The 15,835-nt window shown below is 39.9% G+C and overlaps 1 protein-coding gene across 2 annotated transcripts in view; it reads left to right on the plus strand.

The window, feature by feature from the left end:
• Positions 1–11,867, plus strand: part of tox (thymocyte selection-associated high mobility group box) — a 68,389-nt gene extending 56,522 nt beyond the window's left edge. Inside the window, exons 8-10 of one of the 2 annotated variants that reach the window (XM_023291827.3) lie at positions 1,391–1,882; positions 8,536–8,696; positions 11,635–11,867. In XM_023291827.3, coding sequence (XP_023147595.1) covers positions 1,391–1,882; positions 8,536–8,696; positions 11,635–11,671 — 690 coding nt within the window. In that variant the 3' untranslated portion in view covers positions 11,672–11,867. The remainder of the gene's footprint in view (positions 1–1,390; positions 1,883–8,535; positions 8,697–11,634) is intronic. The other variant, XM_023291828.3, reaches the window with a different exon arrangement.
• The last annotated feature ends 3,968 nt before the right edge of the window (positions 11,868–15,835 follow it).

A 15,835-nucleotide genomic window follows, 5' to 3' on the forward strand; every position in this document is an offset into this window, starting at 1 on the left:
CAGGTAACCCAGAAAATGGATTAGAAGCTTCAAACATGTAGTGAAAGGATCACATATCAACCCAAACCATGATGTTTCTCCTAACTGTCACAAAGTAATGTTGCTATCTAACTTTAACTAAGCTTCTACCATAAAGTATGATATTTTCCAAAACCTGACTATGTAGTTTTTGAGCCTAAACCAAACCCAAAAGTGAGTACAGTGGTCCCTCGTCTATCGCGGGGGTTACGTTCCAGATCCTCCCGCGATGAACAAAAATCCGCGAAGTAGCGACTATGTTTATTTTATTATTTATATATATTTTAAGGCTTTATAAACCCTCCCCACACACCGCACAACAGCGCAAAGCTACACTATGCGCAGCGATCATACGTCTGTGAAATGGGCAAGACAAAATGCTGAATACTGCTACACACAGGAGACATAGAATAGAATAGAATGGCTACTTTATTGTCAACCAGAACATACACTAGTTGGTGCACATTATGATTGAAATTTCAATGCAAAAAGCTCGCCATGATAAAAAACAAAACAAAAAATTTTTCTAAATAAAAAACAATTCCAATATATGCATGTTTTACTTATTATTTTTTATATTGTTTCAATTTTTTAGGCTAGAAAATGCTTATTTTACCGCAAAAATAATCAAGATAATGTAGCGATGTCAGAGCCGATAGCTATGGTTGATCTGTTGTGCTGCAATGCACCATGGGAGTTCGGGGTGTTGGAGGTTTAAATGTCATTATCGAGGTTTATGTTCGTGTTCCAGTGTTATTAGTGTTTGTGTTTTTGTGGTTTAGTCAGCCTGGTTAGTTTGGCTCCATGTTTTGTTGTCAGGACCGTGAGTGTGTTTGATGACTTCCTGCCACATTTTTTATAGTGCCGCTCTCTGTGTGTGTCAAAATAAAAGCATTGCCAGAGGCTGAGTGCATAAAAGGTAGCTATCCTTTCTCCAGTGTCATTCTTCATCACAGCTCGCCACAATAATAAATATATAAAAATACCTATTTACCGCAAAATCCCGCGAAAAATGCGCAAGTGAGAACATGAAAGTGAACCGCAATGTGTCGAGGGACCACTGTACAACAGAACATAAACAGAGAGACAATGTAGCTTAAGTCTGAACCTGATAATCTCTCATCCATGATGGGATGTGAACCTTGATCTTCCTTTGCCTTAAGCCTCTGTCCTCCGCTCTCTCAAACTGGCCGCCTTTCCTACAATGTCACGGTTGACATGTTAAATTTATTTCAAAACAAAATGATGTTGCCCTCAAAACGTAACTGAGAATGCGGTTTAGTTGTGCAGGACGGTCATTTTGTGGAGACGTGGTGCTGATAGGGTCCTAATGAAACCTACAAACTGATTCTCCGTTTTCCTTTTTCTCCAGAGCTACAGTGACCCATCTGACATGAAGCCTCCCCACTCTTCCTCCTCATCTTCTTCTTCTACCTCAATGTTTACACCCAAACCCTCGGTCTACCCCGGCCACCCGGGCCAGCACCCTTCCTCCAACTCACTCTCCCACCCTCACCCTCTCCAGTCTCACCAACACCCTGGCATGTACATGTCCTACCCTCACCCGTCTCACCCTTCCCACGCCTCCAGCCCCGGCCTCGGGCCCCACCTACCCCCTCCTCATCCCCAGATCCACCCCCAGCTCCAGGCTCTGTCCTCCAGAGGGACCGTGCCGCGGGCCAGCGTCCCCCACCAGGGAGCCCTGTCCCTCGGCAACGTGGCGGCGGCGTCCACCCCTCCTCTCCAGGTCAGCCCTCCCCTCCACAGCCAGGCACACCTGGGAGGCCTGCATAGTCCACACCACCAGCACCAGCAGCTCAGTGGACACTCACTGGGAATGACACACTCCCCCGCCATCACACAGGTCAGTCACACTTAGGCCTTGTCCACACGTAGCAGGGTTTTTGTAAAACCGAATATCCTGCCTCCTCTGTCTAGAAAAAAACTTACGTACACACCACCTCGTTTTTAGATAAAAACTTCATCCACACCTAACCGCATAGGTGCGTTTTTAAGCACATTCATAAGCATGCCGGACCTTTAGGTGGCAGTAGTTCCCCAAATCCTATCCAATCAGAGTAAGCTTCCGTCTCTAACGTCACTTCCACGAAATATGAAACATGGCGCCAGGCTCGTTCGTGTGGACCGATAAGGAGGCAGAATTGCTCTTAAACGTAGTTTTGCAATATAAAGTACAAGAAACAGCGCCCAAAACCTTGTGAGAGCATCCATACTGTTACCGAATGTAAACACAGGTCGCATAGGTGATGTAAGAACATATTTTGTCGCAGGCGGTGACGCTTCGAAACGCAAAACCCCGGTTACTGATGTCCATATGCAGACGCATAAAACGGAGAATTCGCAAATCTTCACTTTGGTCGGAGTTTTTAAAAAGAATCGTTTTTGATGACGTAAATCTGCGTTTTCGTGTGGATGATAGGCCGAATCGTAGAAAAATATCTTCGTTTTGTGAGATACCCGGCTACGTGTGGACAAGGGCTTAATATGTTGGAGCTGAGAACTCATCTGGCTGCTTGTCTCCGTCTGTTTTTATTCATTAACAGTGTAGCTTAAACTTGCTACCAGGGGAGTCATTCCCCTCCACTGCTGCAAATATAATATAAAATACATTTAAAAAATACAAGAGAAGTTCTGTGATAGTCAGGTAATTTCCAGAATTAGTAGGATTTTAGCCACGGTATTTAAATTTTTTAGGTTATGCTCTGTAATCTACAGTTCCATAGTGCCTGGCTACATTATTACATTAGTTAGTTTATTCTCCATAATTAATAACTCTGTAGGGTCTTAGCCTTAATATCTAGTATTGTCAAGTAAAGTTGATTTAATTATATAAATTGCTCAGGTATAATTACACCTTTACCCTCCTGTTGTCCTCATTCACGGGCACCAAATAATATTGTTTCCTTGTCTGAAAAAAATCCAAAAAGTCAGCAAAAAAAAAATCCCCAAATTTCTGAAAATTTGCAAAACCTTCAGGAAGAAAATTCCAATAATTCCATAAAAGTTTCCCTTAAAAGTTTTATTTTTTTTTTTTTAAATCCCCCAAATTTGGCAAGAAAATTATTTTTAAAAAATGAGTAAAAGTCTCCCAAAAAATTCTAAAAAATATCTAAAATGATTCCATATATATCAGTAAAACTCAGTCATTTCAACCTCACACCAAAGTGACGTGAAATATGTTTCATTCATTGCTAAAACTAAAAACTAAAATTATAACTGAAAAGTGAGATGATTTAAAGCATTTTGTGTGTGTTTCTGTTGGTGTCAGTTTTTGTTATCAAGCCTAAAAATGTTCTGATTAAGTGATTATATTTTCCACGTGTATAGCTCAGATTTTTATCCCAACAATGCATTTCATTTTTTCTAAATTCTCACTGATGTGTTTTTCCTCCTGCGTACTTTTACTGTGCAAGTAATACATTATTCACAGCCTCCACCCAGATGTAGGACAGTCCAGGCCGCATGCAGAGCAGCTGCAGCACACTGAAAGCCCCTAACAGCGTAACACACTCACATTTTAATGACTTTAATGTATTTATCGTCTCTGATGTGAAAACTTCACATCTACAAACAGTCCAAGAAACACACAGTGTGCATCCTGGTCAGAGTTCAGCTGCACAAACCGCAGTTTCTCCACGCTGTGTGGATGTCAGCTGAAGGGTCGAACACACTGGAAGGTAGATGAGAGGAGTTTGAACCGGCGTCAGGTTCAAAAGTAGTTTAGCCGACATTCATTTCTGAAGCAGAGCAGCCGACAGAACGAGTCGCTGTTCTCTGAGTCACTCTGCCTCCGTTTCCATCTTCCCTCTCTGTTTCCATCACAGTTAGTTAATGAGGTCATTTTCAGACTGCATTCAGTGTGTGGAGTGTCGAAGCTGTTATTCTCTGTTGCTCTGTGTACAGTGACTCAGCTAAAACGCTGTGAAAAGGCTGACAAATGAGATTCATTCTCAAATGAAATAGTGATTTGAATTGTAGATATTTAAAGGACATCATGCGCTTTTCCAGAACCCTGTTTTCATTCTAGGCTTTTGCTGGTCTATCTGGGTGAACATTGAAAAAACTCCTTAATCATCTTATCCTGAGTTCAGCCTCTATATGAAACAGACAGTTTTATCTCATTTAACCCTCCTGTTGTCGTCATTTAAAAATATTGTTTCCTTGTCTGAAAAAAATCTCAAAATTCTGCAAAAAAATTCCCCAAATTTCAGAAAATTTGCAAAAACTTCAGAAAGAAGATTCCAGTGATTACTTAAAAGTTTCCCTTAAAAGTGTTATTTAAAAAAATCCCCCAAATTTGGCAAGAAAATTCTTGTAAATATTTTCAAAAATGAGTCAAAATCTTCCCAAAAAATTCTAAAAATATCTAAAGTGATTCCATATATATCAGTAAAGCTTCTAATATTTTCTTTAAGAACATTCACATAAAAATCAACCAAAATCCAGGGAAATTCGCTGGATTTTAGTTGATTTTTTTTGTGAATGTTCTTATGAAACATTTTTAACATTTCTTTTTTTCCACCAAAAAATGTTCAAAGATTTCCCAAAAATGTTGAAAATGTAGGCATCAGAAGTTTCACTGGGAAAATCTATTCTTTTTCCACATTTTCAAACTTTAAAATGGGTCAATTTTGACCCGCAGGACGACACAAGGGTTGAGGCTCTTCACACTGAGGTGTTCTCATTGGCCAACAGCAAAAATATCCCATAGTAGACAGATTTCACTTCTGTGTCTCAAAATATAAACTTCTGGAATACATCTGTTTGTTCGACCCCAAATCTGATCAAAAATACATCGATCAGCCACAGCATTAAAGCAGGTAAAGTTGATGACATTAATTATGTTTCTGCAGTGGCGCCTGTCAGTGTGTGTGATGAATTATGCAGCAAGTGAACAATCAGTTCTTGAAACTGAAGTGTTGGAAGCAGGAAAAACAGTGTGTTTAATGTGTATCTGGGCACACAACCCCAAAACAACCTTGGCAACAACTTTAGCAACAAAGGCTACAGAACAGAGTCTTTTGGGAAAAATCTGACATTAGTTTCATTGCTAAGAAGGAACACTGTAAATGAGGCATTCAAAGCAGGCAGGGAATGTTTTTATACATTTACAATAACACATGACAGAAAATAACAAAAATCTCCCTATATTTGCTTTACAGGGCAACTTGTTCCACTTTGATTATTTGTCAAAGTTACAAATTTAATTTTTTTTGCCATGAAAATAACCCATTCCTGTCCTAAAATGACTTAGCTGTAACCCTACACTGTAGGTTTCTCAACAATGTGCAGATTTGTGAAGTTCTTGCCTCTGTAAAGACCCAAGCGTCCCTGTTCACTGCAGCTCAGCACACCAGCTCAACACTGTACAACTACTCTACGCTACACAATGGCAAGTTGTAATATTGGAGTAGAACATGTTTGAACTGGAAACCAATTCTGAAGAAGAACAATGACACAGGAAGCTCCACCCTGCAAGTTGACAGGATTAGTTCATTCGGTGTGTTACATGTGAAACCTTTAACCCTCGTGTCGCCCTGCGGGTTAAAATTGACTCGTTTTAAAGTTTGACAATGTGGAAAAAAAAATATTTTCAGAGTGAAACTTCTGATGTCCACATTTTCAACATTTTTGGGAAATCTTTGAACATTTTTTGGTTAAAAAAAAAAAAAAAGAAATGTTAAAAATGTTTAAGAACATTCACAAAAAAAGCAACCAAAATCCAGCGAATTTTGGTTGATTTTTATCTGAATGTTCTTAAGGAAAATATTAGAAGTTTTACCGATATGCATGTAATCACTTCAGATTTTTAGGATTTTTTGGGGAAGATTTTTACTCATTTTTTGAAAATACTTCCAAGAATTTTCTTGCCAAATTTGGGGGATTTTTTTTTTTTTTTTTTTTAAATAAAACTTTTAAGGGAAACTTTTAAGGAATTATTGGAATTTTCTTCCTGAAGTTTTTGCAAATTTTCAGAAATTTGGGGAATTTTTTGCTGAATTTTTAGATTTTTTTCATACAAGGAAACTATTTTTTGGTGCCTGTAAATGAGGACAACAGGAGGGTTAAAGTAGTGAAAGGAAGAGCCGCTGTACCATAATAATAATAAATATGAAGTCTTTTGCTGCCTGGATGTGAGAAATAGTGACTAGACGAAGTAGTTTGCATGCTCCAGGAAGTGATGGTGAAGGTTTGGAGACCCCAGATAGAAAACTCATTCGTCAGTTTTGACCAACTCTGATGTTGACGTTCCTCTTCATTTGTCACAGTTATTTGGTCTGTTTATAGTCGTTAAGACAGGAGGAAGACGAGGATGAGAAGCTGCAGTATGAATTCATGTAAAGTCCAACATGAGACGGTGCGACGTGCAAATTGTGCAAATGGTTAAAACGGTCGGGATAGATTACCACTGAGTCTCACTTCACATTTTATCCCCCTTTTTATAGAGCACTTTTAAATCCCACACTCCCATAATCCCCTTTCTCTCTTCCATTTTGCATATTTTTTTTTTTTTAAGAAAAAGAGCAAACAAAAAAGAGAAAAAATGAAGGGAAAAAAGAAGGAGAGGACACAGTGACAGAGCTCCCAACTTTTCTTTCTTTTCTTTTTTTCCTGCGGGTGAAGAGTGAGAACTGGAGGGGGAAGGGAAAGAGGGGGAGAGAGGAGAGAGAGAGAGAGAGAGAGAGAGAGAGAGAGACAAAAGAGGCAGATGGGGTCTTTGTGAAGGAGTGAAGGAGAAGAATTTGCCCAACAATAGATGAATAGGTGAGGTAGAGGAGGAGAGGGGGAGGAGAGTGGGGGAGAACCCAACCACCTGCTGTCCTCCTCTTTCTCCTCTTTCACTCACAACACTCAGATTAACTTCCCTTTCAGACTCTCTCTCTCCCCCGTTGCACACAGACACACACACACACACACACACACACACACACACACACACACACACACACTTCTGCATCGCTTACACTCATCTCTCCGTCTCCCTCTCCTCCCTCTCGTGGTTGGAGACACGCTCACCTCCTCTTCCTCCTCCTCCTCTTACCTTTTCATCTCCACGTCTCCTCCGCCCTCCTCATCCCTCCTGGCAGATGATAAAATCAGCCAGATACTCCAAACTGTGTAATTACCGCTGATGAACCTGCAACTGATCTGTCTCCCTTTCACCTCATTCACACGTCCCCGTTCATCAGAATCCTTTTTTTTTTCTTTACTGAAGAAGCGCTAATGGCTGGTTTGCAGAAACCATCAACTGTCAAAGGAGCGATTCATGTTGGAGGAGGAAGTAAACAGGCTTCCGATAAAACCCGCTCAATGACACTTAAATGCATATGAAGGATTTTACTTTTTAATCACTTTTGCCAAGTAATATGACCTGTTAGTGCTTAAGTGGAGTCAATTTCCATTTAAATAGAAGTTATGTCTGACGCCGAGACTCCCTCAGACAAACTTCAGACAACCATTTTAAAAGTGTGTTAATTAGCTGATGTAAGTTTCTGTTTGTGACATTATGATTGATATATAGAAAACCATGTAACTGGATTATATACTGAGAAAAACTCACCCAGGCAGGCAGGTTCTGGTTTATGGATGTTTGTTTTTGTTCTAACTTCCTAAAGGAAAGTTATCTTTGATGTAAATCGTGGCAGTTAAGTTCCTGAACTGTCTGTGGAGGTTTTATGTCACAAGCTGTGTTTCCATGGAGTATCACAGCAGAAAGGTTTGATGGAAATGGCAAAATTTGAAAACCATTTTTACAAAAAAAAGTTTTTACATTCGCTTTAGGATGCCTTTCAGCTTTTCCGAAGAGTTATTGAACTTCACAGGAGGTCAAAACACCTTTTTTGAATAAGTTCTGATGCTTTAACACACATGACTGATCAGCTGTTTAAATCCTTTAGTTGTCTTTGCCTCCAATCGGTTGATCTAGTGATCGACCGATTGGAGGCAAAGCCAACTAAAGGAGTGAAACAGCTGACCTGGTTGATTATTGGATCCAATATTCAGCATTTTTCCAATTATTGGTAGTGTTTTGTTTTTTTATTTTATTTTCAACCTATTCTTAGTAAAAATAAATCAATTTAAAATGTGCTGTTTTGGTTCAGATGCACAGTGGCTTGCTGATTTCTCCTTGCAGCTAGAAGATCCCGTCAGCTTTCTGCATGGAGTTTGCATGTTCTCAATGTACATGCGTTGGTTTTCTTCATTATTTTCCGTCGGAAAAATTTGGAGGAGCGATGGAAATTTTATCCAGTTTGAACAGCTGGGCTTCTTTTACCTGCACGTCACCTGTGGTGTTTTCAACCGCTCAGTATTTTTGTGACTTCAGTTGAAGCAGAACAAAGTAGAATCAACAGATATCAAGCATCATCTTCAAATGCATCCAACATCTATCAGATCTTGTGGAACCTGGATCCTCTTCTGGGTTTTTGTAACTAGATTTCTCCCTCTGATAGCAAATTATAATACAGAACTTTTCTGTGTGTTTTTTACTTCCAGGCTTACCCTCCATCCCTCCAGTCTGACTACCAGCCAATGGGAGGAGGTATGCTGAATAGTGGACCGGTGATGTCATCATCAGTGGACTACCACCAGCTGGGTCGACACACACCAAACCACCACCCCTCTCTGGACTGGAGCACTGATTACCATGGCAACGGGTACGCATCAATGCTGCACTGCAGGTTTAAAATGCACTAAGAAAACATCTAGAAATGCGAAAACATGAAGTACTGCAACTGATCTGAAATTTTTACAGGTACCACAAGGGATGCAAAGTTTGCACAAATTTCTTAACCAATAACCAGTAGCCTTAATAATCAATAACTCAATGGACATCATTCCGTGTCCCACTGCAGCCTCGATGCAGTCACATGATGTGGTTGCTCTGGTTCCACACATCATCAGCCACTGGGCCACTATGACACTCTTGGCACACTGCAGTTTATCTACAAATCTAAAGGGTTGGCTGGTGGACATTAAGTGTCACAGAAGACTGTCTCATGGTGGCCCTTTAGTAGCTGAACTCCCACAATGCTCTCTGCCTGCTAACAATGAATTGCAGGTATTCTAAAGGCACGCCTTCTCTGGTCGCTACAGTGTTAAGGCCTCTACATACTGTACGATTTTCGGCCGTCCCAGACGAAAGATAACAACCGTGAGAGGATGGTGGCGATATCTTCGGTCTTGGCTCTAAATCGGTGGTCCTACGTTGCACCGTGAGACAGGTTCAAGTGTCAGAAATTTGGGGTGATTGTCTCACAGTGTGACTGCTGCTGCGACCTACGTCAAGTAACTAGCCAATAGAAATGCAGGATGAAATCGCAACACTGGAGCTAAACCCAAATAGATGATTTGCAGCGACAAAACGCATCAAAACAAGTATGTGGGATTTAAACAAAGAAGACAGTCTAGTAGAGTTGTGGCAGCAGAAGCCTTTTAGACGTGTCCTCCAGCTCAGACCACAACTGGACAAAGCATTTTTGTTTGTTACGTTTACATGTAGTGTGTTTTTATGGGAATATGACAGACCAATAGCTGTAAATGCTAACGTAAAATGCTAATAGATGCTAACAAGTACTTACTTCAAGTTCCCTTTGCAAAATTGGCATCCCAGATTGGCCTCTCTCTCCTTCTCCTTTTTTGGGATTTCTCTCCAATCACATAGATGTCACAAGGCCGTTCATGTTTGGCTAGTTTCCCTGTGATTGTAGGAGCTCCATTTATGCTTCGGTTGTTTATTTTTCATGGATGGACGGCGCACACTGATGACGTTTTATTCTTGCCCATTCACATCGACTCATGTACATCGTAGGCTGAGATTCAGCTGCGTTTTCATCGTACAATCTGCACACAGCAAACTTCACTTGGTGCCCAAAGATTATTAGATTCATGTCATACAGCGTAGCAAACTGTTAACTTGTAAGATTGTTAAAATCACACAGTGTAGAGAGGCCCTAAACGTTAAGATGCTCCACCTGGTGGTGCAGCCAGGTACTACAGCTGATCTACAGACAGTTAAAATCTTTATTATCGATTAAATCATTAATGGGCACTTCATTGGTTTAGCAACAATCATTAACATCCCAACAACCACCACACCAGAAATCAATATTTATTTGTGGTTTTACAACAGATTTACGCTCCACTCTCCAGAGTCAAAGTCCTCCATCTGTCCAACAGTGGACTTTGTTGCTATTTATTCTCTCTCACTTGATTTTGGTGAAGCCCTGTGATTGGCTAAAATCTTCCATCATGAGCTTGATTTTCTAAAAGCCTAAAAATGGAACCACGAGGAGGTGCAGAAATCCAGTTTCCTCTCAGGCTACTTGAATTACAGTGTGCTAAAAGGTTAGTATGGGCATTTAAGTTCCTCTAAAAGTTCTCCTTGGGTTCTCCAGGAGATCGACACATCACTTCTGGGTGGTTCCAGGTGGAGGTAGCTCTGTTTGTCGGGTTGTAATGGCACTTTCTGTAATGGTGAAGGGGGCGTGTTCCAGCTAAAACTAGGTGCTGAGTTACTCTTAAAAGGCTCACTGGACTTTAGCTTTTCAGTATTTGGGGTCAAATTTCCATGTCAGTGTTTCCCCCAGAATTATTTTTCCGTTTGGGTAAATCAGCCAGTGCTATACAGCCTACATATTATTAACCCTCGTGTCGTCCTGTGGGTCAAACTGACCCATTTTAAAGTTTGAAAATGTGGAAAAAAATATATTTTCACAGTGAAACTTCTGATGTCCACATTTTCAACATTTTTGGGAAATCTTTGAACATTTTTGGTGGAAAAAAATAAATGTTAAAAATGTTTCTTAAGAACATTCACAAAAAAATCAACCAAAATCCAGCAAATTTCACTGGATTTTGGTTGATTTTTATGTGAATGTCCTTAAAGAAAATATTAGAAATTTTACTGATATATATGTAATCACTTTAGATATTTTTAGGATTTTTTTGGAAGATTTTTACTAATTTTTAAAAAAATATTTACAAGAATTTTCTTGCCAAATTGAGGGATTTATTTATTTATTTATTTTTTAATAAAACTTTTAAGGGGAGCTTTTAAGGAATTGTTGGAATTTCCTTCCTGAAGGTTTTGCAAATTTTCAGAAATTTGGGGAATTTTTCGCAGAATTTTTGGATTTTTTTCGGACAAGGAATCAATATTTTTTGGTGCCCGTAAATGAGGACAACAGGAGGGTTAAGATATAACGCCAAGATGCGACGGTAGCTAGACTTCCTTCCAAATGTAGCATAACTTTAAAGTTTGAGAAATTGTGCCAAAGAAAATGTTTGTTTTCCATCCAGAGTTGGTTTGTTCATAACAGCTGATGGCAGAAATCCTCCAGTCAGTGTCATTAAACCAATGAAAGAAGTGATTCACAGCAACAAACACTGTAGACAAACTCGATAGAAATGTGGCATCTCTGTTTAAGATGCCATTTTTCTCATCGCTCCACACAAATCTGATGTTTTCATCTGTTTCTCGTCTCTCCAGTGGATGTCACATGCTTGTCACACACAGTAAACGTCTCTACTGATCTACTCTTGGTGATGTTTTTTAACCTCTACCATCATTTTGTTTCCTCTCTGTGCTTCCAGAAGTCTTCAGAGAGACAAACCTCTGTATCTGAGTTAATCTCAGGACCAAACGACACCAAACGTCTACACTTCTACTACCACACCGCCAAACCTCCGGCCTCGCCTCTCCAACCTGAACCCCACCGAGAGCCGACTACCAACGACTCCCAGTGGACCTCCAGACCACCTCCACCTGAACCAGACCTGAGTTCAGCACTTAAATCCCCCAGCAGCCGAGTCGTTTCTGTGTATTACTACTATCTCTTTAAGGTACAACAGTGTTAAGAACTGAGAGGAGCGTCTGTTATTCGCTGTATCTTTTCTACCTGTGAGGAGAGGTAATGCTGATGGGTGTAAATACTCCAACCTCCGTCTAATTTCCTGTCTGCTCTGAAAACAACGTCACATCTAGTTCCTCGTTTTGTAAGGATGGTGTTTGCCATCAGCTCCGTGTAAATTGCTGTAACATACCAGTTTGAGTTGTCAGTTTAAACCCAATTGATTTGCTTTTCTTTGACCTCATAGTTGCCGTGTTTTTCTAAAGCCAAAACCAGAAGAACACAGCAAAAAACACGACATGTTAAATACCAAATACTACACAAATTGTGTTTCCCCTCCGGCTCTTTAATCACAAGAGTCTTCGATTTGATGACTGAGGAGACAGAAAACCTACAGTGAGTTAAATGTAGTGATAAAGACTGAAATCCGGCTGCTTTATTCAGCTAAAGACAAATGAGAGGAAGGTGTGGAGCAGCACGCAGAGCTGTTTGTTGTCTGCTTAACCAGGCAGCGACTGTGAATAATTGTGTACGATTAAAGAACTTTCATTGTTCTCTTAATGAAGTCCGATGTATTTTAGTCCTTGAAATAATGAAAATGTCAAACAATTGTTTGGTGGAGAAAAAAAAAAGAAAAAGAAACAAAAATAGTCCTTTGTAAGATGACGGCTCCTCCTCCTGGCATATGTTGATGATATTGATTTGGATCCTAACTGTGTGTGAGTGTGTGAAGTGTTAATGAGAACGCAGAGTGCTTGATTGGGTTGCATGGTCTCTTTTGTCATCTCTTTTTTTCTCTGTGCACAGAGGCTATTTAAGAAACTATAACTGTTGCTGGGTGGGCTGTGTTTTAATGTTGTTTTTTTTTAATCAAATCAAGTTTTGTTTTAGTGTTAATGATAATGATGATGAGGGACGCATCTCTCTCGCTCTGTATCTCTTTGTATTAATGTGTTTTTTTTGGCAGATGAAAGGACTCTGGGCAACAACAACCATGAAGATTTTCTTATTTTTAGATTCTAATAATGTGTTTGAGAATAAAGTCAGCGCTGCATTGATGTGCAGTCGTTACTCCAAACCCTGCCTCTTTCATGTTGTTTATTTGTGAACACTTGGTGACAGCTGCTTTAATTAACTGCACATAATAATGTACACCTTTACCACTCCTGTGACACAACACACCTCTCTGTCTCTATCTTGACCTTTGCATTTATGCAAAGTAGCTCACAATCGCAAAACAAATGCCTTTGAAGTCTTGGAAAATATGTATTTTTAACCTACGCTGGTTCAAATAGTAAATCTTATTTCAGTGCTTCTTGTTTTTTGTTCTCAAACTATGTGGCTCAGACGGAAATTTTACTTTGTCTCATACTTGAAAACTTCACGGTTTCCGTTGTCCTCAGCTGTACTTTGGATTTTGGACTTAATAGCAGATTTTGGTATGCTAATGTGCTACATACCTGCATCATTATTCATGTTAACAGGCTGTAAATCCATTACCATTTAGCTCAAACACACTGCTGTGCCTTAGTCCAGTCTGAAAAAGTGACTAGACAAAAACAACTTTTGACTTTCCAAATATAAAAAAGGGCTAAACTTGATCTGCCTCCAGTCTGTGCTTCATATAATGGCTGTCTGAGGACATGCTGCTTTTTGAAATCATCTCTAGATTCCTCAAATAATCTTTTAATATATGGAGATAAGTTGGATTTCATACCCAATCTAAATTTTGATTTACCTTGAGTTTTTATTAGACTAGCCTGTTTCTTCAGGATATACATAAACAAGTGGGAAACGATGGTAAGATGTTGTCTTAGAGGAGTTATTGATTAAATTTAACTCTTTCTATGTTTATACTAGAAGTACTGTGTCTAAAACTATTCATATCCCTTAAACTAGTTTCAAGTATTAGAAAAAATATGGCTTCTATACTACTACAAAGGGTTCTGGAAGGAAGGAAGGAAGGATGGAAAGATGGAAGGGAAGAAGGAAGCAAGGAAGGAAGGAAGGAAGGATGGAAAGATGGAAGGAAGGAAGGAAGGATGGAAAGATGGAAGGAAGGATGGAAGGAAGGAAGAAAAGATGGAAGGAAGGAAGGAGAGATGGAAGGAAGGATGGAAAGATAGAAGGAAGGAAGGAAGGAAAGATGGAAGGAAGGAAGCAAGGAAGGAAGGAAGAATGGAAAGATGGAAGGAAGGATGGAAAGATGGAAGGAAGGATGGAAGGAAGGAAGGAAGGAAAGATGGAAGGAAGGAAGGAAGGAGAGATGGAAGGAAGGAAGGATGTAAAGATAGAAGGAAAGATGGAAGGAAGGAGAGATGGAAGGAAGGAAGGAAGGAAGGAAAGATGGAAGGAAGGAAGGAAGGAAGGAAAGATGGAAGGAAGGAAGGAAGGAAGGATGAATAGATGGAAGGAAGGAGGATGGATGGATGGATGACAGACAGACAGATAGATAGATACACTATAGATAGATAGATATACTATACATAGATAGACAGATAGGTAGATCGATAGATAGATAGAACCTCCATCTGTCCATAAGGATCACTGATTGGACACCAGGCGTCTCTCTCAGCTCCACTTAATGAGATCAGGATCCTCTCTGAAGAGCTGATGGTGTGTTTATGATTTGAACATGATTTATTAGGCTGCAGGTTATCAGTGTGATCAACACCAATAACCCTCCAGGTGATTAATAATCAATTCAGCTCCATCTGGGCACTAATGTGGTGTAATGAGAGACTTAGCCGAGCTCAGGAGATATTGGTTCTGACAGATCATTGCTATATATTTCCATTTTTTTCTCCCGTAGCCTCCTGTGGGTGTGGGGGAGAGTGGGAGCTTGAACCATTCTCAGCCCACCAGGCGTTTCTTCTCCTGTTCAGCATTTGCATTTCACACAGATGCCTGCAGACACAGTTACATTAGCGCCAACAATGCAAGGTGTCAGCGGTGAAGTCCAGTTATTACTGCAGGCTAGTGTTAGTCAGTCTCATTCCCTGACTCCTTTCTTTTCTTTCTTTATGCTGCTTCAGTGTCTTTTCTTACAGGAATCATGATTTGCCAACAAAATGTGTCGGGAGTTAAAACCTTTATTCTGGACGGTTTGGATTTTCTGCTTTTCCCAGCTGACATTTTACTGTTTTAGAAGATGATATCAAATGTCAAAAACTGGTTAGATTCTATTCTGTCGGCCTTCCTGGAATAAATTAGCCTTTTTGTAAAATAATGAGTTTGGATTGTTCACACAGCTCCGTAACTCTATTAAACAGATTAGGTATTTTCTCCTCCGCTGTAATTACATTTTGTCTCCATTTCAGTTTTATCCCAGCAATAAATCAAAAGCACAGGCTGATTGGATGTGTGTCAGCAGGTACATACTGCCCCCTACTGACCACAGCACAGACCTGCAACACGCTCAGATACAGGCATTTTACACTTCCTGCTATTGTTGCAGGACCCTCAAATCAGCCTCTGTGGTTTAGTGTTCTAATGATTGGTAATTGAACTAAATTGATGCAACAAAACAGCTTCAAAATGATAAATTATGAATATAAGAGCCAAAAACATAGCAGAGATCCTGCAGCTGTGCGACTGAGGCCCTTTAAAGCTGCACATTTTTGATCAAAATGTGTGAAATTGAGATAAATCACAAAGTATTTTAACACTTTTCAAGCTCTTTGTTGTTGGTTTTTTGATTTGTTTGATCCTGTGTTGGAATTGCATCAGTTTTGTTAGCAAATAAGCTAACACAGTATGACCCCTGCTGTCTAATATGCCTTCGAAGACGTCCTCTGGTATCAGGTGCACAGATGTTAGCAGCAGATCCTTTAAACCCTAGAAATTGTTGGGTTGGAGCCTCCATGGATCAGAATTATTTCAGAACGCCGTCCAGCTGTTTGGTCTTAAAGATTTGGCTCCATTTTTCCTGCATCCACACATTA

This window comes from Amphiprion ocellaris, chromosome 10, assembly GCF_022539595.1.
Source record: "Amphiprion ocellaris isolate individual 3 ecotype Okinawa chromosome 10, ASM2253959v1, whole genome shotgun sequence".
NCBI lineage: Eukaryota > Metazoa > Chordata > Actinopteri > Pomacentridae > Amphiprion > Amphiprion ocellaris.